The sequence below is a fragment of the Artibeus jamaicensis genome, unplaced genomic scaffold, assembly GCF_021234435.1.
Source record: "Artibeus jamaicensis isolate MK-2021 breed Jamaican fruit bat unplaced genomic scaffold, CSHL_Jam_final contig_447, whole genome shotgun sequence".
In the NCBI taxonomy this organism is placed as follows: domain Eukaryota; kingdom Metazoa; phylum Chordata; class Mammalia; order Chiroptera; family Phyllostomidae; genus Artibeus; species Artibeus jamaicensis.
In genome coordinates, this window is record NW_026521834.1 from 3360533 (window position 1) to 3383875 (window position 23343).

Genomic DNA, 23343 nt, shown 5'->3' on the forward strand with positions numbered 1-23343 from the left:
GTGTCCCCGGAAGGCAGGGGAGTGCTCTTCCTTCAGGGGCAGAGCCCTGTCGCTTGCCACCCTTTAGGGCGTTTACAGCTGAATTCTTACGAAACCCTCTGTGGGGAGGGCGTGTGACCCCTGGCACCTTCACTCTATGGGCTCAGTGTGTCTGGGCTCTGGAAGCGGGTCGACCTGTTCACGCTCCCCGGAGACTCTGGCTACGTCGGACAGTTCGCATGGGCAGCCTTTGCAGGGTCCTTGGCCAGCATGTGACAAATACCTAGCACCACTGTTCAGTCACCAGTGAGTGACAGTGACCTTGAGCCTTTCACCTAACCCCAGAGAGTGACCTAATCTGTCTGGTGTCAGTGCTGACTGACTTGGAGAGCGCTCACCTCTTTTCATCTTGATTTGATCGCAGTTTAAGTACTGCACTGGTATAATTCATTATATATAGTACACTTTGCATGTGTGTACGTGGTAAATACCATATTAATGGAACACAAATACAATCATTGTTAGTTCCATATAATTAAGTTCATTCTGACAGTCTCACCAGTCTGCCCAGGGTGTGGTGAGGCTCTGGGGTTGGCCACTGGAATCAGAGAGACCAGGGTTGGAACTGGGCTCCATCACTTCCTAACTGCGTGGCCTCAGGTCCTTAAGTTACTTTGCCTAAGTGCCAGGCTCCTCATCTGCAAAGTGGTGGGCACAGTGCCTGCCCCCGGTGGGCAGGTGAAACAGGAGAGTGCTCCTGAAGTGCTTGGCGCTGCACCGACATCACCCCTGGGAAACACGCTGGAAGTGTTAGCACGTCTCACCGCTCCTGTCATCTTATCCCCTTCATGTGAACCTGTAGAGGCTGCCTCTGAATTAATAGTGTCTTCTTGCCCTAAATTGCACTGGGGTGTATCCTGATTAACAGGTGTGGATGAGACGCCTGGAGCCTAAACTCCAGCTTCTTCAGAGTGGGAGACTTTGAGTCAAAGGCTCTGCTTTGGTTCCTGCTTTGCCACCTGATGCTTCCATGGGCATTGCTCACTCATCCTCCTGGCCTGTGAATGGGGACGACGGTACCGCCCAGGCTGTGAGGTCCAGATAAGCCAGTACCTGCCAGAGGACCTGCGTGGGGCCTGGCGCCCGCCCATGGCCCCCAGTTCCCCTTCCTTCCTTCCGCTGCCCCTCCCTCCCTTCCTGTATTTTCAAACCAAGTGTAAGGCTAGAAGGTGAGTCTTGGTTCATCCACCAAGCAGCCAAACCCACAACCTTGGTGCACCAGGAAAATGCTCCAGCTAACTGAGCTACCCTGTCAGGGCCTGGGTGTGAACTTTTCAGTGTCCGCCTCTTGCCAAGGAGCAGACATTTGGGTGCCCTGCACCCCTGGCCGAGGGGCAGGGCTGGTGCTGTGCAGGCAGAGAGAGCATGATGGCTGTGAGCTATTAAACACACTCCTTTATTTGCAAGTCTGTGACTGTTCTTCGCTGGCTTGCATGTCTGACACCTCACTTGGCACATGATTTATGACAGCTTTTAAATAACCTGTTCTTTCTGGATCGACTCTCCCAGTCCATTTAGAACAGGGAGGTTGGCTTGTAGGTGTTTGTGGTAAGAAGGGTCCTCAGTGCAGTGGTTTGGAATTAGGGGCTTCCTGTTGTCAGTAAACTCCCCTTGGCCCTGCTGGGACAGAAAGGATGGGAGGAACTCACCTGAAGTCACAGGAGCCTGGGAGTGTGTGCAGAGAAACCGCCTTCTAGTTCTGCCATTACCTGCAGGGGTAGAAAGACGTGACTTTGTACGTGGGTCACAGTCTAGGGAAGGCAGTTTATCTAAACAGACTGGAAAGGCCTTCAGGATCCATATAGATTTTCCCAGATGAATAGGTCCAGACTTCCCTCCGGGGTATTTCTCCAATCTCCCTCCCTCTCCCTCTCCCTCTGTCTGTCTGTCTGTCTGTCTCTTTCTTTCTGTCTCTTCTTCCCTCCAAGGTCTGATACTCTCTGTAACCAGAATCCCTCTTGGTACAGTTAAAGCCTCTTAGGGACCAGTTAAACTGGAATTAAGGGCGAAGATAACAGAACATGCAAATTCCCTCTTCTTTTAAAGAGAACTGTGTCTGATGGCCATTACATGAACAAACTCCTCAGTTTATTATTGCTGGTCTGGGGTGACAACTGGGGCAAACCCTGGCGGGAGTCCGGGGAAGATCTTCTGTTCTCTGTGTGGAGGACCATCCCAGCAGCTGCCTAAAGAACATTCTGGGTCCTACTGCTACCCGTATTTGTCCCCTGGGCCCCACTCAGAGCCCACCTCCTCTGGCTGTTGGCCGTGAGGCCCTTTAACACAGCCCCGATTACAGGAAGAGGACGGCATGGTTGTAGAAACATGGCAGAGAGAGGGACACGGAGGGAGCAACCCGCACCAGGCACTGCATTTGCACAGGGACACCCACCAGCCACATCAGGGTCCTTTGTCCCCGTTCAGGATTCCCGCACTGAGTCACCCGTTTTACCACATGGTGGCAGGATTTATTCTCTGGCCGTCTGCCCCCACCCACTCGAAGTTCGGAACCCTGGATAGCATCACTCTCCATTGATTATGGCGCAGGTGCCGCCTGCCACCGTGGCCGGGACTTCGTTGCAGTTCCATTGTTTCCCTTGCCCTCCCTGAGACTCAGAGGAAGGGCCCCTCGGACAGGCTGGCCAGTGCGGCGATGGCTGAGCGGCTGGCACGACTCTCCAAGGAACGCAGGTCAGCTCTCCGATGTGGTTTGGTTCTTCCTCTCGAATTCATGCAAACAGCAGAGAAGTTTTAAAAAGTCTTATAACTTCACTCATTTAGCAACTGAGGGGCACAACTGTCACTTTGTTACGGGACAGGGGCCTGGCCCTGAGCTGGTCTGCCTGGGGCCAGCTGTAGCGTGTGGGTTCTTGACTTCACATAGGACCGTTTGCTGATGCCAGGGACCGTGAAGCAGGAAAGGCTTAGCGTGGAGGAAGAAGCAGGAGGGCCTGGGTGGGGCTGCCTTAGCCCACTGGGAGGTCAGGGAAGAGGGGGCCTTGGGGGCAGGTTCAGGGATCAGCCTAGGACAGCTGCCAGACACCCACTGCCTGGGAGTTTAGGAGACGCCCACCTGTGGGGAAGAAGTCGGGGAAGAGGAAGGGAAAGGGAGTGGGGGCTGCCCCCCGGGGAGTCCTTTGTCTTGAGGCTTTCATCTCTCTCTTGCAGGTGGAAATCTGAGGGGAGGTCCCGGGTCCCCAGGTGCGCCCTCCCAGGGTCGCGGTCTCCTGATGGGTCAGCGGCAGGGCAGGGGCCTTCGGTCATTGCCGTGGGTTCCGGCGCGGCCCACCGGGTCTTGCTGCTCTTTGGGCCTGGAGCTGAAACACGGCTGAGGTCTGGGGGTTAATCACACGGGAGGCGGCAACCTGTAGTGTGGGCTGTAAACGGCTCGGCCACTGCGTTCAGCTCCCGGCTCAGTTTCCCCACTTCACTCGCCAAGGAATCTCCCCAGCTTCTTACTCTCCTGTCGCCTGTAGCCGTGGGAGAGGCGTGGAGTCAATCTCAAGTTGGAGAGGACTCCAGTTACTCATAACCCTGGCCCGAGGGTCCCTTGTTCCCTCCCAAACCCCCTTCTGGGTTGGGCAACAGCACCCGTTTTTCACCACAGCGGCGCCTGCGCTCTCACCCCGTCGTCGCACCCTGCTCGCAACTCTCAGTGCTTTCCTCGTTTTTGTTTTTCATGGAGCCTGGGGTAGCTGCTCAACTGCTGGTGTGCAGGGCTGCTAGAAGTGCCGGCCCTCGGATGAGGGCAGCAGGAGGACCCCCTTCATCCGTCCCAGGCAGACACACGTTGGGCCCCTACTTGGCAGCAGCCATAAGAAGGGACCAGACTTGCCCTTACCCTGAGAGAGCTCTGAGTTTAAAGCAAGTGTTGTTCTGTAAAAATTGTGATGAAATACATGCAATGTAAAATGTACCATTGTAATCATTTCCAAGGGTTACGGCTCAGCAGTGCCCGGCACATTCCTGTCGCGGTGCAGCCAGTCCCCAGAGCTCTTTTCATCTCGCAGAGCTGAAGCTCTGCCCCACGCCCTCCCCGCAGCCCTGGCAGTCACTATGCGTCTGTCTGTCTGTCTGCCTGTCACTATGCGTCTGCCTACCCCGGGCACCTCACGTAAGTGGGATCCTACAGCGTTTGTCTTCTGTGACTGGCTTATTCTACTTAGCATAATGTCCTTAAGGCTCATCCATGTTGTGGCCTATGTAAGATTCTTCTTCTTTTTTAAGGCTGACTAATATTCCATTGTATGTGTATACCACAGTTTGCTTATTCATTCATTTATCCGTGAACACTTTGGTCGCTTCCATCTTTTGGCAATTACGAATAATACCGCTGTGAACACAGGTGTGCAAATACCACTTTAAGATCCTTCTTTCTAGAGCAAGTGTTTGTAACCTGGGGTCTGTTACCTCCTGGAAATCATCTGCAAAATGTGGTGTGTTCGTGTACCTTGTTCCCAGGAAGGCAAATCCATAGCTCTCATGAGGTTTTCAGTGGGATTAGGATATATATGAACGTGTTTCTTCTGGAGGGTAACAAAGGCGGCACCTACTGAGAACCCCTGAGGCCTCTCCTGTCCTGTGTCCTCTCCAGCAGCAGATGCAGAGGGACAGCAGAGAGTCACCCCCTTCTATCCCAGCTGAGCTGCTTATCCCCTGGGTGTCCCTTGTAGCTCATGTGACTTCTTGGAGCCTTATTCTTCTAATTTGTAAGATAGGGATAATAACAGTGTCCTCCCAATATTGTTGGGAAAATTAAACTTACGTAGCACAATGGTTAAAAGCAGAGTGTAATAGGGTGAATAATGGCCCCCAAATATCCAGGTCCCAGTCCCTGAAATGCATGGCTGTGGCAAAAGGAATTTTGCAGATGTGGTCAAATTCAGGATCTTGAGATGGGGAGATAATCCTGGGTTTTCTGGGTGGGTCCTAAATGTAACCACAGGTTTCCTTATCAAAGTGAGGCGAAGGGAGATTTGGCTACAGAAGAGGAAGTTGGAGATGCAGCAGATGAAGCCAGAGGCTGGAGTGATGGGAGGAAGGGCTGGGAGACAAGGAAAGTGGCCAGCCTCTGGAAGCTAGAAAAGACAAGGGAACAAATGCCCCCAGAACCTCCGAAAGAGTCAGAACCTCCTGACATCTTGGACTTAGTCCAATGAGACTGATTTCAGACTACTGATCTCCAGAACTGGAGGAGAATAAGTCTGTGTTTTCTCGGGTCACTAATCTTGTGCCGATTTGTTGTAGCAATAATAGGAAACTAATACACATGGACTCTGGAGCCAGACTGCCTGGATTTGATCCAGGTTTTACCGAGTACCAGCTGTGTGACCTTGGGCAAGTCACTTACCCTCATCATGCCTCGGTTTCTGCCTCTTTAAGTGGGGAAAATATAATAAGGCCCACCACACAGCGTTGTTAAGAGGTACATTTGTAAAGCACTGAGAACAGTGACTGGAACCTAGTAAGTATTGTATCCTTGTTAAACGAAACATCTAGGAGCCCTGTGGACGCGCCTGGGCTATGGGAGGCCACGATAGCGCTGGTTATGCTCAGCGGGGGAGTAGCTGGTGCCTTGCAGGAAGACTGCTTGGTTCTAATGAAGCACAGATGACCCAGGTATGAACTTCACTATCTGGTGCAGTGGATGCCCCGCACTCACTGCTCTCCAGTTTTCCTTGAAACATTAGTAGCTGTTATTCCAAAGTAAGTGTCATGGTCAGATAGGTTTGAGAGACTACCTTTCAAAGCTGTTTTCTTTTTTTCTTGATGATTTCTCAGACCCTTTAATATGTAAATGAACCTTGTGAACCTCCCAGAGTCATTTCCCAAATGTTGACCACTGGATTCCCCTTTTTTGGCACCTCCTACAAGACAGGTGTTCAGCAGAACCCACTTCAGAGTGAGTCTGGGAGCCCAGGTCTGCACAGAAGGGAGGAAGAAGGGAGGACAGGCTCTCTGGGAGGGAATACCAGGGCCCTGTCCTGCCTGACCTTGGAGCCATCTAGAAAATACAGCTGCTGCTGCAATATATACGTACCCCAGGCAGTCAGAAAGGACTATAGGCAGACGCACCTCTGATATCTCCGGCGCCCTGGTGGCAGCCTCAGATGGAGGTTCCCAGGCTTCCAGTTCTCAGCCCCTAGTGTGCCCCTGCTCTTTTGTTCTGGCTCATTCTGTACCCTGAGGATTCTTGTGGATTCATCAGCCCTCAGGCCCAAGGTCTATCCTACACCCTCCCCATCCCTGCCACCAGCCCAGCTGCCCTTTGGCTGCCTTCAGGCTTTAAGGCTGCACCTACAAGCCACCATGATCTGCCTGCAGGACAGAGACGTGAAGAGGTGCTATGAGTCCTGGACGCAGAGCCCTGCCAGCAGGCTCAGACAGGGAACCCGGGGCCCTGGAGATGCGAAGCTTGGTTGCAAGGGCTCCTTGGCTGTGGGCTCCAGGCTCTGAATCCAGAAAAGTTGGCGTTCATGCTACCAGAGCCAATAAGCAGAGACAGGGATTGAATCTTTATGGTGCTTTATTCAGATGGTCAGCGATCTGAGAAGACATGGATTTGCACCCAACAGACTGTCTTCCATTCAAGCCAGCCTTTTATAAGGTGGCAAAAGTGTAGGTAAGGAATTTGGAATTCAGGAAGGAGGTGAATCAGATAAAGCTGCAGTCCGGCAGTTTCTCTAATGTCCTTTCGTCCGCTGTCTGGTCATTTTGTTCATCTGCGTTCTGTGTCCTGGACAGCAGACTGTCCCTCCCTGGAACATAATGGCTCAGATGCCACCCTGATTGCTTCTGGTCTCTTCAGAAGCACAAAGGCCAATCGCTGGTGGTCTCCCTGAGTCAGGGTGGGTCATACTGCAGTTCCCGAGACAATAGCTTTCTACATGCATTAACTACTAGGCTTATTAACTATACCTTAAGCTAAAATTTTTCAACTCTTGAGTTCCCCCACCAGCTCCCAGGGAGAGGTGTGGCCAGAGGAGGCGTTACCGGACAGGAGTCTGGCCCTGAGTGGTCTGCCTAGGGCCAGTCGGTAGTGTGTGAGTTCTTGACTTTGTGTAGAAAGATTTGACAACACGAGTCCAGGTGACTATGAGGGTATGTTTATTGAAGCTGGGGACAGTGAAACAAGGAAGGACCTAGCATAGAAGAAGCAACAGCTGGCCTGCCTTAGCTCACTGGGAGGTCAGAGAAGAGGGGGCTTTGGGGAAAGGTTCACAGGATCAGCCTGGGTCAAGCTGCCAGACGCCCGTTGCCTTAGAGTTCAGGAGACGCCTGCCTGTGCAGAAAGAAGTGGGTGTAGGGAGAAGAAAAGGAAAATGGCACCAGCTACTCTCCAGAGGGAGAGCACCCCTGGGTCCTTTGTCTTGAGGTTTTTCTCTCTTTCTTGCAGGCAGAAATCTGAGGGGAGGTCTCAGGAGGTTTCAGTAGAACGTTCCTCAGTTGCCCAGATGCGCCCTCTCAGGGTCACGGTCTCCTGATCGGTCCGTGGCAGGGCAGGGGCCTTCAGTCATTGCAGCTGGTTCTGGTGTGGCCCACCTGGTCTTGCTGCTTTTCTGGGCCTGGAGCTGAAACACAGCTGAGGCCTAGATGTTATTTCCAGGGAGGAAAGGCCAGAGGAGGAAAGATTACCGTGGCGGTGAGATTCTTGTTTTCCCAGTTTTGCCCCCTGCCAGGCAATCTTGTGGCCACCTGCACCCGGCTGTAAATTGCTCGGTCACTGTGTTCCCCTGTGTCTCAGTTTCCCTGTTCTACATACCAAGGAATTTTCCTAGCTTCACACTATCCAGTCTTAGAGACATGGAGCGTGGCCCCTCTAGTGGGGAGGGGACAGGGCCTGCAGGAGCCCCCCTGCCTGGGTCCAGGGCGGGACCAGGTGTGGGCACCAGCAGTGCAGTGTCACAGGACCCCAGCTGCACACAGTGACTATCTTTCCTTTGCCCCTCATTGCCAAGCTGGTCACTTCCACGGCCTTATCTTTGTTTACTTCTGTTGACTTCTGAGCTCTCAGTGGGGCAGAAACTCGCAACCTAATCTCCGCTGTGCCCACGGAGCCTGGCACTGCACGTGGCGCACTGCGGCCAGGCCCTGGCGGGCCTCCTGCCGATGAAGGCGGTTTTCGGCGCCTGCAGTATAAATGTGCATGAGAGGTGGGCCTTGTACTAAGTGTCTTTGTTCAATTTCTGTACATTCGAGCTGTATTCACAGGGTGTTTTAGTCAGAAGGGCTAAGGAACAGGTAATGAAATTGGCCTTGGTGGGGTGGGGGATGGAGCCTTGTGAATTGAGCCCAGCTATTAACGCCTCCCAGCCAGGCTTTGCTCACAGAATCCTGGGGCGGGGCCTCCTGAGGGCTTTGAAGCTCTGCCTAGAAAATTACAGTGGAGGGAAAGGACTGAGCCCTCACCCCTCCAAGAATGGCCTCGCTTAAAACATCCCCATTAAGCTCAACTAGAGGCTTTCCCCAGGGCAATTATTTTAAGAAATACTTTATTGGGTTTTCAAAACTACAAAAGCAACGTGGGCTTGTTTTAACATAGAAGTATGTTCAAATTATTAAGGAAAACAATCAATACTTTCCCAGATTCCCAACCCCCACCTCCCCAGAGGGACTGGCATTAACTATTTGGAGATTAAACAAAACCTTTACCGCATTTTGTGTGTGGGTGTCCACACAAAAGATATATCAATATATTAGGGACTTTTTATGTTTGTGGTTTTTTTTTTACAAGAGAAGAATCACACTATATCCACTGTGCTGCAGTTTTCTCTTTTTACTTAATATTCATCATGAGCGTCTTCGAAGTCGGCACAGATAGGTCCCGCCATTACTTACCCGACTGTTTCCCTACTGAGGTGTGTTCGGATCGTTCCCGGTTTGGTGTGTTGTGTTGTGTTTTATTATTAGCAGTTCTCTTTTAAGTATTCTTTGGTTTCCTTCTGTATCTTGTTCATATGCTACAAAAGACTATTTTACCTTGGGAGAAGTGTAGAAATGGCGAACAATTAAAATGTGTTTATTTTATAGTCACACTGACGCAGTTTTGTCGCCTTACCCTGCTGGAGTGTCAGCCCATTTGCCCCCGTTCGCCCGTTCGTTTGGGTGGCCTGTGCTTCTCGAATGCAGTGCCCAGCGGAAGCTCTGTCCCTGCAGAAGGAGCCCTGTGGGAACGAGGGCACCGGGCACCCACCAGAAGCTGGGCCACCTGCTTCAGCCGGGAGCACAAGAGGCTTAGTAGCTGAGCGTGTGGACTCTGGATTCAAATCCCGTCACCACCACTTGCTGTGCAGTCTTGGGGATGTGGACTCACTTATAAAGCGGCGACAATCACAGCATTTTCCTCTGGGGTTGTTGTGAGGACCAGGAGGATTAATGTAAAAGTCACTTTGGACCAAGCTAGCAAGTCAGAATGGACGTTGGGCTGCTGTTTGCAAGGCCCCCTCCACCGGGGTTCAGGAAACTCATGTGAGGGTTGACAGTTAGTCATTGAGCATGAACTGAAGGGCATTAGTCAGCTCTGGAAAGGCAAACAGTCCCCACCCACCACTACCACCTGGCCTGACCGGGTTCTTCAGCACCATGAGTTGTACGATCCTGAAACCTCCTTATTTTTAGTTGCAAAAATACCCTCTGAGCCAGGGTTCAGATGTACCCCGCCTGCCCCCCACAGTGGCCATAGGTTCCAGTTCCAGTGGATCAGGGCTTCCAGCAGCCCCAGCAGTCACACTGTTATTCCACAAACATTCAGCAGGATCCTTCATGTGTCAAAACAAAATAGAAACTTACCAAAAACTTCCTGTTGAGAAAAATGATTCTTCTCACTCCAGACTTAGCAGGTGCTCAGAAACCATGTAACTCCCTGATCTGCCAAGGTACACAGAGGCCCAGAAACACCCACTGGCCTGGCCTGAGGTGGGAAAACACCCAGGGTCAGCCCACCAAGCCCACCTTGCATAGCCTGAGACCAGAACACAGTGGTCAAGACTGTGGGTTTTGGAACATGTCCCCCTGGCCTTAGAGCCTAGGCCTGCCCCTTATTAACTGTATGGCCTTTAGCAAATTACTTAGGGAAACTGAGGCTCAGAGAAACTACCTGTATAGTGGGGATAATAATACCTCTCTCGCAGCCCTGGTTAGGACCAAATGAGACGATGCCTGCAAAGCACGGAGCACAGGGCCTGGGACCCTGCGAGGCTGCCAACTGCGGTGTCTGACGGAGAGGCCACCCTGCCCCCTCCTCACCTCCCCCAAAACCGGGGCTAGCACTCCAGACCCTCGATTTATCCAGCTGCTATTTGGGGGGTTTCTCTGTGATGGCACAGGGACTGGGGAGTCCCCAGGGAGGACACTTAACCTGGTCTGGGGTTGGGAAGAGGCCCGCCAAAATGTGTGCAAAGGAGATGCTTAATCTGAATCTTCAAAAGAGAGAAGGAGCTCCCTGGTGAAGAAATTGAGAAGAGAGAACAGCCTGTACAAACTCCAATGGACAGAAGTTCAGGAATCATGAGTAACTTGATTTGGCTGGAACGAGACGCCAAGTGGCAGGGGGTGGGGGTGCTGTTTAGAGAAGTACAGTTAAGAGGTTCGACTTGATTCTAAAAGGTCTGGGGAGCCATGAAAGGCTCTAAGAAGGGAAGTAACAGTTTGGTTTGCATTTTAGAACATTTGTTCTTGCAGCAAGGTGGAAGACGGGTGGGGTGGAGCGCATTGTGATACCTGGGTGTGGCCACTGTCACCAAGACAGTGACAGTGTCACTGTTGGACAGTGTCACCTTGCTCTTACTGCTTCAAATAGGATTGGGCTTGAACTCTGCCCAAGGGTGGGGACCTGTGTCTCCTCACAGTCTCTGGGCGTTCTTGGGAACGTCCATTTCTCTTTTGGCAGCTCCTCTGATGCGGCTTCTGCTGAATTCTCCAGCTCTGTTCTGCACAAAGTGACGTCTGCAGGCCCTGGCTCCCCTCCTGGTCCCTTCACAACTAGAGGACCCGTGATCAAGACCTTGGTGTTAGCTGACTTTTCCGTGGGTTGAGAGCAAGGGGAGGGGGTGATGTTGCTGGTGGCACAACAAATAACATGGCGTTAGACTTGGCATACTCTTATTCTTGGAAGTCTCATGACTGTGCCTGCTACTCCTGAGTGGACTCTGTCCCTACTCCTGAGTGGCCCCAGGTGCTCCTCAGCCATTTCCCCTCTCCTCCTGGTCCCTTGCCCCACAGTCCCCAACCTCTGATGTTCCTGTTCATTTCCAGGGCAGATGAATGAAGCCATGTGTTGGTCTCCTCCAACCCCACCCCAACCTCGCCTAAAAGAAATCTTCTTCATTAGCAAATATGCTCGGGTATGTAGGCGGCTCCCAAGCAAAGATGGGTCCCTCCCGCGGTGGGAGCTGCACCACAGATCTCCCCCGAGGATGATGGGAAAGCAGACACGTGGATAGTCTGTGGGAATGAGAGCAGCTGCCTTGGTTTCACAAGCAGACCTGTCTGGATCGCTGATCACGTGTGGGTGCAGACCCAGCATGTTCTAATGGTGTATTGATTCTGTGGTCACTGAAGACTTTTTTGAGACATGAATATTTTGAAGAGTGAGCTTGGGTTTTGTGTGTGTGTGTTTGTTTTCTGTTTTGTTTTTTAGACTAAAACCAGGTAAAGCCCAAACTGGTCTGTCCCCAGCAGATGGTTCTGCTTGGCCGTGAAAGGGCCTGGGGCACACAGGGTAATGCGGGGCCCTGGGGACTCAGTTCAGCCCCCTGTGTTTCAGTCTCTTCATTTGCGAAATGGGCCTAATATCACTCCCTTGCAGCAAGGTTTTACGGTTTGCATGAAACAGCATGTGCAAAATCACCTGGCTTGGCCTGTAGTTGGGCTGCAGGGTAATTCTGACATACAAGGACACTACAGCGGACTGAATCGTTTCCCCCAAATTCATACGTGGAAGGCCTAACCCCAATGTGACATGTTTGGAGAAGGGGTCTCCAAGAGATAATTAAGATGCAGTGATATCTCAAGAGTGGCCTAATCTGCTAGCACTTTGGATTTACTTGTAGGGAGAGAGTGAGGTCTCTGCCACTCAAGGACGTGGTGAGAAAGAAGGCAGTGTGTGCAAGTCAGGAACCTGGGCCCGACCTTAGTGGCACCTGGACCTCACACTTCAGCCTCCAGAACTGTGGGAAAATAGAGTTCTATTGTTTAAGCCACTCAGTCTGTGTTACTTCATTATAGCAGACCACACAGGCTAATGCAGTCCTATATTTAACCTGCGACAGTCTGTCTTCAGAAAGGGGTGACAGAGTGCATGTCCCCTGGTGGGGGCAGGCCCGTGGTCTCGCTGTCCTTCCCTGTGTCTCCTTTCATGGCCTCCACGGCCCCAGTGAGCTGGGCCCTGCTACCTTTGCGGCCTCATCTGGTGCCACCCTCATTTATTTCCTATGTCGGCCTTCTTTCTTTCACCTTTCAACCTCTCCGAGTTCCGTCCTGCCTTGGGCCTTGGCGCTGCCCTCCCGCTGCTTGTGGTGCCTTCTCAGGACTCCCTTTCACTCGAAGTTTGCTCCTCGGGGAGCCTGCCCGGGGAGGCTGCCTCGGACCACTCCCTCCACCCAGGCTGCTCTCATTTCCTTGCCCTATCGGAGTCTTCCTGGCAGGCATCGCTCAATGGAATTAAATGGTTTGCCCATTTATTATCTGTTTTTTCCCACTGGAATGTAAGCTTTGTGAGGACAGAAGCTTTGTCTGCTTGTTCTCGTTACCTCCCTAGAGCTTAGCACAGTGACGGTCACGTGATATGGACTCAGTCAATGATGCATGAATGAAACAATAGGTGAGCGAGTGAGGGAGTGAGTGAATGCATGAACCCACGGATCTAGGTCAGCTGCAAGCCTGGCATCCAGTATTTCTTGAACTAGACCCAGAGCACCTTTATTTCCAGTACGACCCCTTACCTCTCATTCCAGCTGGAGGCTAGAGACGGTTCTGGGGAGAGGTGCAGGGCCTGCACAGAGAGCTGGGCTGGCAGGGGTGGTGAGTGAGTTGGCCTTTGAACGCTGTCTCTGCCCCTTCAACTAGCACAGCTCTGTGTTCTGCTGTTTCCATATCGGGCTTACATGAAAACCTCATTGGAAGAAGTGGCTCCACAGCTCAGAGAAGTGGAAAACCACAATCTGGATCCAACCCTTTATGTTATAGATGAGCAACCAGAGGACCGGACAGGGAAAGGGACCTACCCGCCCATGGATTAGTGGCAGAGTGTGGTGTCCCCAGGGGTGCTGTGGTTAGGGATCAAGAAATTCCCTTGTTACTGGCTTCCTCAAACGCTATAACTTGGCTTTCACTCTCTAAGGACTAGGGACAGGAAAGGATATGTGGTCCCCACTGGGGTCTGGCTGTCCCCCAAAACTTCAGACTCACGGGTCCTCACACACACTGCAGGGGACTGCGGATGAGCTCTGCCGGGGCACTTGGGAGAGCCCAGGCCCCGCCAGCTGGAGAGCCACCACGGGAGCGCACGTGGCCGAGTGCCATTTGGCTCAGCAAATCCCAGCAGTTTCCGAGCCGGAGGATTCCTTCTTAGAAAGATGGAACTGCCTCGCTTGGACCCCAGCCCTCTGAGACTCTTCGTAGTAGACTGAGAGGCTTTTTTCTGACAGCTCACTCACTCACTGGCCTCTCCGAGATGTTCCTTTTCCTACCTTTGCTTTTCTTTTTTTCTTTCCTCCCTTTCTTCAGCTAGTTCCATGGTGCATTTGCTGACTGGAAATTTTATGATAACCATTACTGCAAAATCTAGGAGTTCATTTTATCACTGGCAATCAGCTCTTGTCCTCGGGGAAACCTAATTAGGTATTACAGGACTTTTGATGTCGTTTCCATGGAAACCCCCATAGTAATGGTGTACATGCCAAACGCATGCTCCAGGGAGTTGGAAAAAAAATAAATATATTATTACTGGGTTTTAAGAAAATCTTTCATTTTTTCCCTTTTACTTTTTTCCTGCATACCTATCTATATTTTTAATGATGGGAATTTTCCCTGGAGTTCTTCTTTCACAGAGAGAGAACAATAGAGACACAAAAGGCCGTTTCCATTTTCTCCCCTGTAATTTAAGGAAATTCATAGTTGCACAGGAATGAAAGTTTTTCAAATCGGTCAGAATGTCTAAGCAGGATCTCCCCTAGCAGCTGAGAACGTTTCAATAAAAGATGCTGCTCAAATAAAGAACCCGAAAGGCCTCAGGCTTTCAAAACAGAATGGGGAAACTAGCGAATCCAATGAATTTACTTCAAATGTATCTACCAGGAAACAAAAAGGCAGGTCCCCATGTGCTTCCAGGGGAAAGGCCAGGGCTTGTGGGCTTGGAACTGAGCCGTCAGGCTGGCAGGGGAGACTCTGGGGTAGTCGTCTCCCTGTCGAGGTGGCCTGTCCTGGGCCCTGAAGCTCCAGAAATCCCACTTTGACTTGTCTCGAGGTGACCAGATGGCCTGTCAGAGGTGACACCTCCATGGGGGAACTGAGAAACTCTAAAAGGGAAGCAGGCAGACCTGGTCTGGCTGAGGCGGCGGCGCAGGGAGAAGGGCTCAGAAGACTCGGAAGAGAGGGCACGCCTGTTACGCACCCATGTGCCCCAGCTAAAATGCCACGGTTTCTGAAGGATCCATACAGAACTGAAGCTGCTTTCTCTGATACCTTTGATTCAAGGGCGGAATACCCACATGGATCTCTTTGCTAGCTGCCAGGAAAATCATTTTACCACCAAACTTTCCCGACCACACTCACAGTTCCCAGACTCCCTGCAGTTTTCTCTCCCCCACACCCAGTAAGTTCTGTTTGCCTTTATATCTTGGTTCAGTTTGCCAGCTGACTTCTTTTTTTTTATTAATATATTTTATTTATTATGCCATTACAGTTGTCCTATTTCCCCTATCTTCATTCTCTTCCACCCTACACACCCCCTCACCCACCATTCCCTCCCCTTTAGTTATGACCACGTGTCTCAAGTTCTTTAGATTCTTTGTTTCCCCTACTATTCTTGCCCTCCCCCTGTCTATTTTCTACCTATCGTCTATGCTATTTATTCTCTATACCTTCTCCCCCCTTCTCCTCCTCCAACTCCCCTATTGCTAACCCGCCATGTGATCTTCATTTCTATGGTTCTGCTCCTGATCTAGCTGTCCTCTTAGTTTGCTTTTGTTTTAGGTGTGGTTGTTAATAACTGTGAGTTTGTTGTCTTTTCACTGGTCATATTTTTTATCTTCTTTTTCTTAGATAAGTCCCTTTAACATTTCATATAATAAGGGCTTGGTGATGATGAACTCCTTAAATTTGACCTTATCTGAGAAGCACTTTATCTGCCCTTCCATTCTAAATGAAAGCTTTGCTGGATAGAGCAATCTTGGTTGTAGGTCTTTGGATTTCATGACTTGGAATACTTCTTTCCAGCCCCTTCTTGCCTGTAAGGTCTCTTTCGAGAAATCAGCTGACAGTCTGATGGGAACTCCTTTGTAGGTGACTGTCCCCTTAGCTCTTGCTGCTTCTAGGATTCTCTCCTTCATTTTAATCTTGGCTAATATAATTATGATGTGCCTTGGTGTGTTCCTTCTTGGGTCCAACTTCTTTGGGACTCTCTGAGCTTCCTGGATTTCCTGGAAGTCTATTTCCTTTGCCAGATTGGGGAAGTTCTCCTTTATTATTTGTTCAAATAAGTTTTCCACTCGTGGCTGTTTCTCTTCCCCTTCTGGTACCCCTATAATTCGGATGTTGGAGCATTTAAAGATGTCCTGGAGGTTCCTAAGCCTCTCCTCATTTTTTTGAATTCTTGTTTCTTCATACTTTTCTGTTTGGTCTTTTTTCTTCCTTCTGGTCCACTCCCTTGATCTAAGTCCCAGTTTCCTTTCCATTACTGTTGGTTTCCTGTGCATTTCCCTTCATTTCAATTAGCGTAGGCTTCATTTGTTCCTCTAATTTGTGACTAAAATCAACCAGTTCTGCGAGCATCCTGATCACCAGTGTTTTGAACTGTGCATCTGATAGGTTGGCTATTTCTTGGTTGCTTAGAGTTGTTGGCTCTGGGGCTTTGAGTTCTTCTTGAGCCATAATGTTTTTGTCTGTTCCCGCCTGTTACGTATGAGGGGCAGAGACCTAGGTGTTCACCAGGGTGGGGCGACCCAGTCACTGGGTTGTGACACTGTATGTGGGGGTGGGGTCAAAGAGGGACAATAGTGGTCCCTTCTGCTGCTTCCCATTGCTGGGGCCTGCGAGGTCTGTCTCATTGCTCACTCCTTCACCTGGTTTATCTGCGCGTGAATGTGTGACCACGGTCAGCCTGCTGTCTTGCACCCTCACTGGGTCTGCCCATTGCCACCCCATGTCTGGGATCCGCCAACCACCACCCAGGGCCGAATTTGCCTACGCAACCCTGCTCCGCCAGCCACTGGCTCCACCCTTCTTACCGGTCTGGCTGAACGGTTTGTTGTTGTCGGACTTGCATATAGTTCAGTTTTCTGTGTTTTGGTTGCGTTTTTGTTACTAAAACTTTGTTGTCTTTAAACTTCATTGTGCGAGGAGGCACAGAATTTCCACCTATGCCTCCATCTTGGCCAGAAGTTCCGCCACCTGACTTCTTCACACGTGAGAAACACTTTGTATGCAAAATCATTAAATGGCCGGCAAAATAACTTATAGAACAATTTGAGTTATTCTTTGACATAGGAAATGATGTGGCCAGTGGGTGGGGAAGCTGCCATGCCTCTCGATCACGAGCCCTCTCCGTCCAGTTACCCAGTGACTTGAAAAGACTGGCCAGCCCTGACTGATCCACCGTGTGGGGGCGGAGTTCCTTCTAGAGCAGAGGCACAACAAGCTGAAATGGGAACGTTGGGCAAATGACTCACCTCTTCTAATACATGGGCTAAGTAAGTGCATGAGCTAGTTTTGTTATTCACTAGATTTGTTGCACAACAAAGTACCCCCCAAATTAATGGCTTAAAACAGTAATCATTTAGTTCGTGATTGTGTGTGTCAGCAACCTGGGCTGGGCTCAGTGCAGCTGTCCTTCTGCCGGCCTCACCAGGGGTGCCCCTGTTATGCAGCTGGTTGAAGATGGCCTCACTCGCAGGCTTGGCTGCCAAAAGCAAGCTCCACGATGGTGACATTTTTCAAATCTCTGCTGCATTACGCTTTCTCATGTCCATGGTAGGCACATTTTCTCATTGGCCATTGTAGGCACATGGCCAAGTTCAGGTTCAAGGGGTTGAGAAATACACGGTACATCTTGCTGGGAGAGGTAAAGCCACATGTGAAGAAGCAAACGAATGGGATGTGAGGAGCCTGTGGCCATTTGGATGAGCTTCTACGGGAAGTTTGTCTGTCACAGGCCTTCCAGGCACCACGAAACCCCATCTTGCCCCAGAAGCTTGTTACAATGGGCCTAATGGCATGGCCCTTGCTGGAGCCACCTGAGATTGCGAGCTGATTTATGGAATATGAGTCCGATTCGTATTTATATCTCCACGGGTCCTTGCCTAGTTGATTCTTTTTTATTGATTTACAATTGACAAACAAGATTGTGTATATTTAAAGTGTACAATGCGATCATTTCCTGTACATATGCATTGTGAAATGGTCACCACGATCAAGCTAATGAGCACATCGTGACCTCACATCATTGCTTTTTTGTGTGTGTGAGGACACTCAAGATGCACTCTCTTAGCAAATTTCAAATACTATTCGGTTCCTACTAATTGTTTTTATCGAATTGAGTTGAGTTGAGTCTCATCAAGTTGCTCTCCTTTGTAATTGCAAGCTCCTTGAAGGCAAGTTTGGGGTTGCTCTACTACATAACATCTTCCCAAGCTCTCAAAGCTCACAGAACTATACCACGGGCTCTCAGTTAAGGGGCAGAAGGATTAGTCTGGAGCCAGCTCTGTTGGGGCACTATCTGGGGAAAGTGTGGGACTTGCGGGAGACTCTAGGCCTTGGTATGGAAGTGTCTTCAGGCTGGTCATACCCCACATGAGTGAAATCTTTGTTTTAGGTTGAGGAGGCAGAAAGACTCAGCAGGATGTGGCTTTCCTTCCCCACCCAGGGAGGCCAGCACGCAAGGGGCAAACCCAGGCCAGGTCAGGAGGAAACTCGTCTGTTAGCCCCAGGCCTCTGAGGCTTCTGCTCCGTGGCAGGCCAGAGGGGACCATGCCAGGTCTGATCCACATCACCCTGGTACTCTTTCAGAATTCATTGGGGTAAGCAGTCAGGCTGCTCTAGAACTGGGGCTGGGTGGTGGCCGAGACCAAATGTGCGGGAGGACAGCCCCTTTGAGGAGTTGCTTGCATAGCTCCCCTCACTCCTGTGGTCCAGTGCTACTCAGGATCCTGGTTCTAGATTAACTCCAGAACTTCCTAAGGCTTGAAGATCACCTGGGACAGTTTATTCCAGATTGGATCACTATTTGGGAAGAGGAAGGTGTCTTTCTCACAGCATAAGCTGAATTGTCAGGGACTTCACTAGTTGCAGGCTTAGGAATGAGTTTTCCACAGGAATCTCCATTCTGAGTGGTTAACAAGGGCCATCGGCAATTTCTTTTTCTTTGCATGACGCAGTCATCCACCTACTCTCTTCACCGTAATTCTACTGACTGCTGGGTGCAGTCCCAGGCATTGTCGAGAGGCCAGATGAGCCAGGCTTGGGTCCTGCGTCCAGAGAGCTCATGCGCCCTGAGAACACACGAGGGGCAGGTAGCACCAGCAAGCCCGAGGGGCTGCTTGGGACCACAGAATGACGGCCCCTCAGGGCAGAAGACACCTCATGTGCTCCAGCCCTCCTTCCTCAGCAGAGGAAACTGAGCCCTAGAGAGGGAGCTTAGACTTCTAGGATCACTTCGTCTCGGTGGCCCAGGCATGGCTATTTCAAGCAAGTTCTCCGAGCGATTCTAATATGCAGCCAGGCCGAGAACCACTGCCCTAGGGGAAGACAGATGAAAACTGAGTAAACATGGAGAAGTTCACAACTGAGATTTGCGATCTGTAAGGAATGAGCAGGGTGCTGAGTGGGGACTCATCAGGGTGGCGTGTCTGTTGTCTGATATGCTCAGGGAGCTGTGCTTCCAAGGGTCAGATGGGGGCGGGCACAGGGTGTTCTCATCAGGAACAGCAATGGAATTCTCTGGGGCACATTGCCTACCCTGCATGTCCACAAATCCCTGCGTGGGAGCCCTAACGAGCAGGCCTCTCAGTCTGCAGTATGAAGTGGCTACCCGCCATTCACACACCCCCAGCACGCACTCAACACCCCCCGCCAACACTATGAATGCTCCCCAGGGCTGTGGCTTAATAATCCCTCACATTATTAGAGTAGTTAGTAAAGCACATTCTGTCTTTTTATCCGTAATATTGGATCCTAACACTAATCCCATGAGTGGGCAGGGTCAAGGTTAATAATCCTGTCACGGAGATGTGGAAACAGGCTCAGAGAGGTGGTGTGACCCACCTGAGGTCACACAGGTAATAAATGGATGTGTGAGACCTCAGTCCAGCTCACCGGCCTCCAGTTCTGCTCTGTGGTTGCCCCGCACACATCGCACCAGGAAACAGAAATAGAAGACAGGCGCCAGGGCGGCGGTGGCGGTAGCGCCCGGCCCGGAACCCCCGTTGGGCTGGGCAGTAAGGTGCGCCCTCCCTTTAACTGGGCTGGTGTACCATCTTGTTCCCCACTAGGGACTCAGAGGGGTCTGTGACTCGTAGCTTCAGTTCCTGCCCAGAGTGAACCCAGTTACTATAGTAACCTGAGGCAGTCCTTTCTTATAGACAGGGTGGACGGTTTTCATTTTGTATTTGAAGAGTTTGGCCAGCCAGTCACGTTGCCAAGGCTTGGCCTGTTGGTGACTCAGGAGAAGAAGGGACACTTGAGCAGCCATTAGGTCTTTCCTATTTCCACAGATGGTAGACACTTGTGTCTAGACACGGCCGGGCTTGGTGGCACTGGGGGAGTCTGGGCTGGGTGCCATGCTGGGTGTCCTCTCCTGTTCAGAGATCACACGTTTTTAATGAGAGCCACCTGGGCCGAGGTGGGCCCCTCAGCCAGCTGCTTCCCCACTGCCCCCCGTGGTTCCCCTCCCTGCTTCTCGTGCTCACAGCTGTTTTGTTCAACCCTGAGTCCTCTGGGTGGGACCTCCTTGAGAGCAAAGCCTGGGCCCTTCTCTGCCCATGAACCCCAACACCCCAAGTCTGGGTGGGGTGCACAGCAGGTGCTCAGTAGGTGCTGGTTTCAGCTGCTTTGTCCTTCCTGCTGGCATGACAACAGGAATCTCAGCTTCATGGAAGTTAGGGCTGGAAGGGAAATTAGACATCACGGAGTCCAGCCCTTATTTTATAAACGTCGGAGGCCCCGGGCATTAATAATGCTAAAGATAATAATAGCTAATACTTACAGAACATTACTGGGTTCTGGGCAGGGTCCTCTGCACTCTGTACACAGAGTGTGTATAGCTGGCTCCCTTTGACTGCCGTGAAGCTGCGGGTGTTATCACTGTCCCCAGAGGAGCAAACCAAGGCATAGAGAGGTTCGCAGACGTACCCAAGGTCACAGCTAGCTAGTGTTAGGATCCGGTCCAGACCCAGGCAGCTCCTCTCCAGGGCCCACACCACAAGCACTGTGCTGCTCTGAGTGAGAGCAGGGCGCTGCCAGCGAACACTGTGGGTCCCCTCTCCGAACGGGGAGGTCTGTGCCAGCCTGGGTCAGCTCGCTCACAAAGGAATGAGACTTTTCATTTCCAGGTTCCCTTCCAGGGCTTAGCTCAGAGCCTGGTAGGAGCTTAGGAAACTGTTTTCAATACGAGTGAGCTGTTCTTCTTCCTCCTCATGAAACAGCCAGTTTGGGAGCTTTCAGCAGGAAGGGACCTTGGGAAGCAATGTACAGAAACGGAAGCCCCCAGAGTGACTGTGTCGGCCAGGTCTCCCTGCTCCCCTTCCAGGGCACTCACTGCACAAGCAGGGCTCCAGAGAGCGCCCTGAGGGGGGCCAGCCACCCTGTCCCGCCTCCTGCAGCGCAGGTTCTGCCTTGGCCACACTAATGGGCTCACAGGTTCTGCCTTGGCCACACTAATGGGCTCTCTGCTCTCACCAGCTCTTCGTGATTGACAATGGTGCGGATGACTGGCGGATAGCCATGACCTATGAGCGCATCCTCTACATCAGCCTGGAGATGTTGGTGTGCGCCATCCACCCCATCCCCGGCGAGTACAAGTTCTTTTGGACGGCGCGCCTGGCCTTTTCCTACACACCCTCTCGGGCAGAGGCCGACGTGGACATCATCCTGTCCATCCCCATGTTCCTGCGTCTGTACCTGATCGCACGCGTCATGCTGCTGCACAGCAAGCTCTTCACGGACGCCTCGTCCCGCAGCATCGGGGCCCTCAACAAGATCAACTTCAACACCCGCTTCGTCATGAAGACCCTCATGACCATCTGCCCCGGCACGGTGCTGCTGGTGTTCAGCATCTCACTGTGGATCATCGCCGCCTGGACCGTCCGCGTCTGCGAAAGGTATTCCTGAGGGTTGCGTTCCCCACCCAGCCCTAGTCTTCTGAGCACAGAACCGTGCAGAGCAGGGGAGGGCAGAGGCGTGGGGTGCCCAGACGTGCATGCCTGTTGGAGGAGACAGGCAGTGCCCACACACCTCCAGGGAGAACGTGGGCAAGGGGAGGGCCCCGTCAGGCTGAGCATGCACTGCCACGTGGGAACACTGTAACCACCGTCAGCTGGGGGAGTGCATGCAGAATATTACTCATATTTTGTTCCCTCTTTGTAAACCAAAGTGTATCGACGCTTCCTAGTTGTGTCGTTAGCCTTTCTCTGGTTATAACACGTTTGCATTATCTGTGCCTGTTGGAGACTGACTGAGCTCGCCAACAGCGCAAAGATGCTGAGAAGTCCTGTAGCAATGAAACTGGTTTGATTTTATTTAGTCCAGATGTTCTCAAAAAATCCGCCCATAGCCCCTTTCAATGTATAACATTGCTGAGGCCTCTCTACTCAAAGTCTGGCCCCAGACCAGTGGCATCAGCACCCCGGGCGCTGGTTAGAAACGCAAGACCTCAGGCCTCACCCCAGGACTCCCGAGTGGAGTTTGCGTTTTGACAAGCTTGCCAGGGGGTCTGTGGGCTCTCTAAGGTTGGAGAAGCACTGCACTGGTGGAACAGACTTCGGGAGACACTGTTGTAGGAGGCTGGTGGTTAGGTGGTGTCTCAGAGGGTGGCTGGTGGGTGAGTAGCGGACAGAGCCCAGTAGACCCCGGGCTCTAACAGAACTGCCAGCCTTCAGAACTGCCACCACTGAGCTCAGGGGTAGGACTGTCTCCCTCCACCACCACCCTCAAGCTGCCCTTGGTAACTCCTCTCCCTTCCTGGCTGATCCTGAATATTCATTTTAATCTGATGTCACATTGAAGAGTCTGAACACCCAGGTTAGAAACCTGGATTTTGTTGCTGAGTGGCCACAAGACCTTGGGCACGTCACTTAATCTCCCTGGCTTCAGTGTCCCTGTCTTAAAATAAGGATCCCCTGAGAGCAAAGGAATCTGTGTCCACCTGAGAGGTTATTGTTATTATATCTGGAGACTTGGTCAAGCACCCTGTGTAATTTATATCAGCAGTCCCAAACCTTTTTGGCTAATTTCCTGGGAGACAGCTTGTCCATGGATGGGGGTTGGGGGGGCGTGGGTGGGACAGGAGGTGTAGCCCTGGCAGCGATGCAAGAGAAGATTCGCTTGCTCGCTCACCGGCCTCTCACCTTATGCTGTGTGGCCTGGGTCCTGACAGGCCGCGTCAGCTGGTACCCGTCCTCGGCCCTGAGGTTGAGAACCCCGGATTCACACTCATCCTGGTAGGCATCCTTAGCTCATTAACACGTGCACTTGTATTGCTGAGTCTTCCCTGTGCCAGCGTCTGTTCCAGCAGAGATAACAAAGGGCATCTGGAGCAGAGTCAGCCTGAAAACTTCCCGAGCGGGTGGTTGAGCCGGATCTCCTGCGTAGTTTGAGAGGCTCTGTTTGCAGATGTTTCTTTCAGGTGTTTGGCCAGCTGACACACGGTCAGATTGAGAGCATTCTTCTGCAGTAGGACCAGGGCCCTTAAGCCTTTGAGAGCCAGTGCAGAATTGGGAGACATTTCTCACTCACAGATCCCCAGAGACACATGACACCCACCGCCATCACTCAGCAGCTGACATGGCAACATCCGCTCTACTCAAGACCACACTTCATGGTGCTTTGAAGCTGCAGAAACCTTCTCCGGGAAGCAGACACTCTTTCTGCAACGGA

General features: G+C 51.6%; 1 protein-coding gene across 12 annotated transcripts in view; it reads left to right on the forward strand.

The window, feature by feature from the left end:
* The window catches only part of KCNN3 (potassium calcium-activated channel subfamily N member 3), a 147728-nt gene that overhangs the window by 64242 nt on the left and 60143 nt on the right, over positions 1 to 23343 (forward strand). For all 12 annotated transcript variants that reach the window (XR_005084855.2, XM_037162454.2, XM_037162455.2 and 9 more), the window contains exon 3: positions 21151 to 21569. Coding sequence is in view for 11 of the 12 variants with exons in the window: in XM_037162454.2 (XP_037018349.2) it covers positions 21151 to 21569 (419 nt within the window). In the remaining variant the exon portion in view is untranslated. The remainder of the gene's footprint in view (positions 1 to 21150; positions 21570 to 23343) is intronic.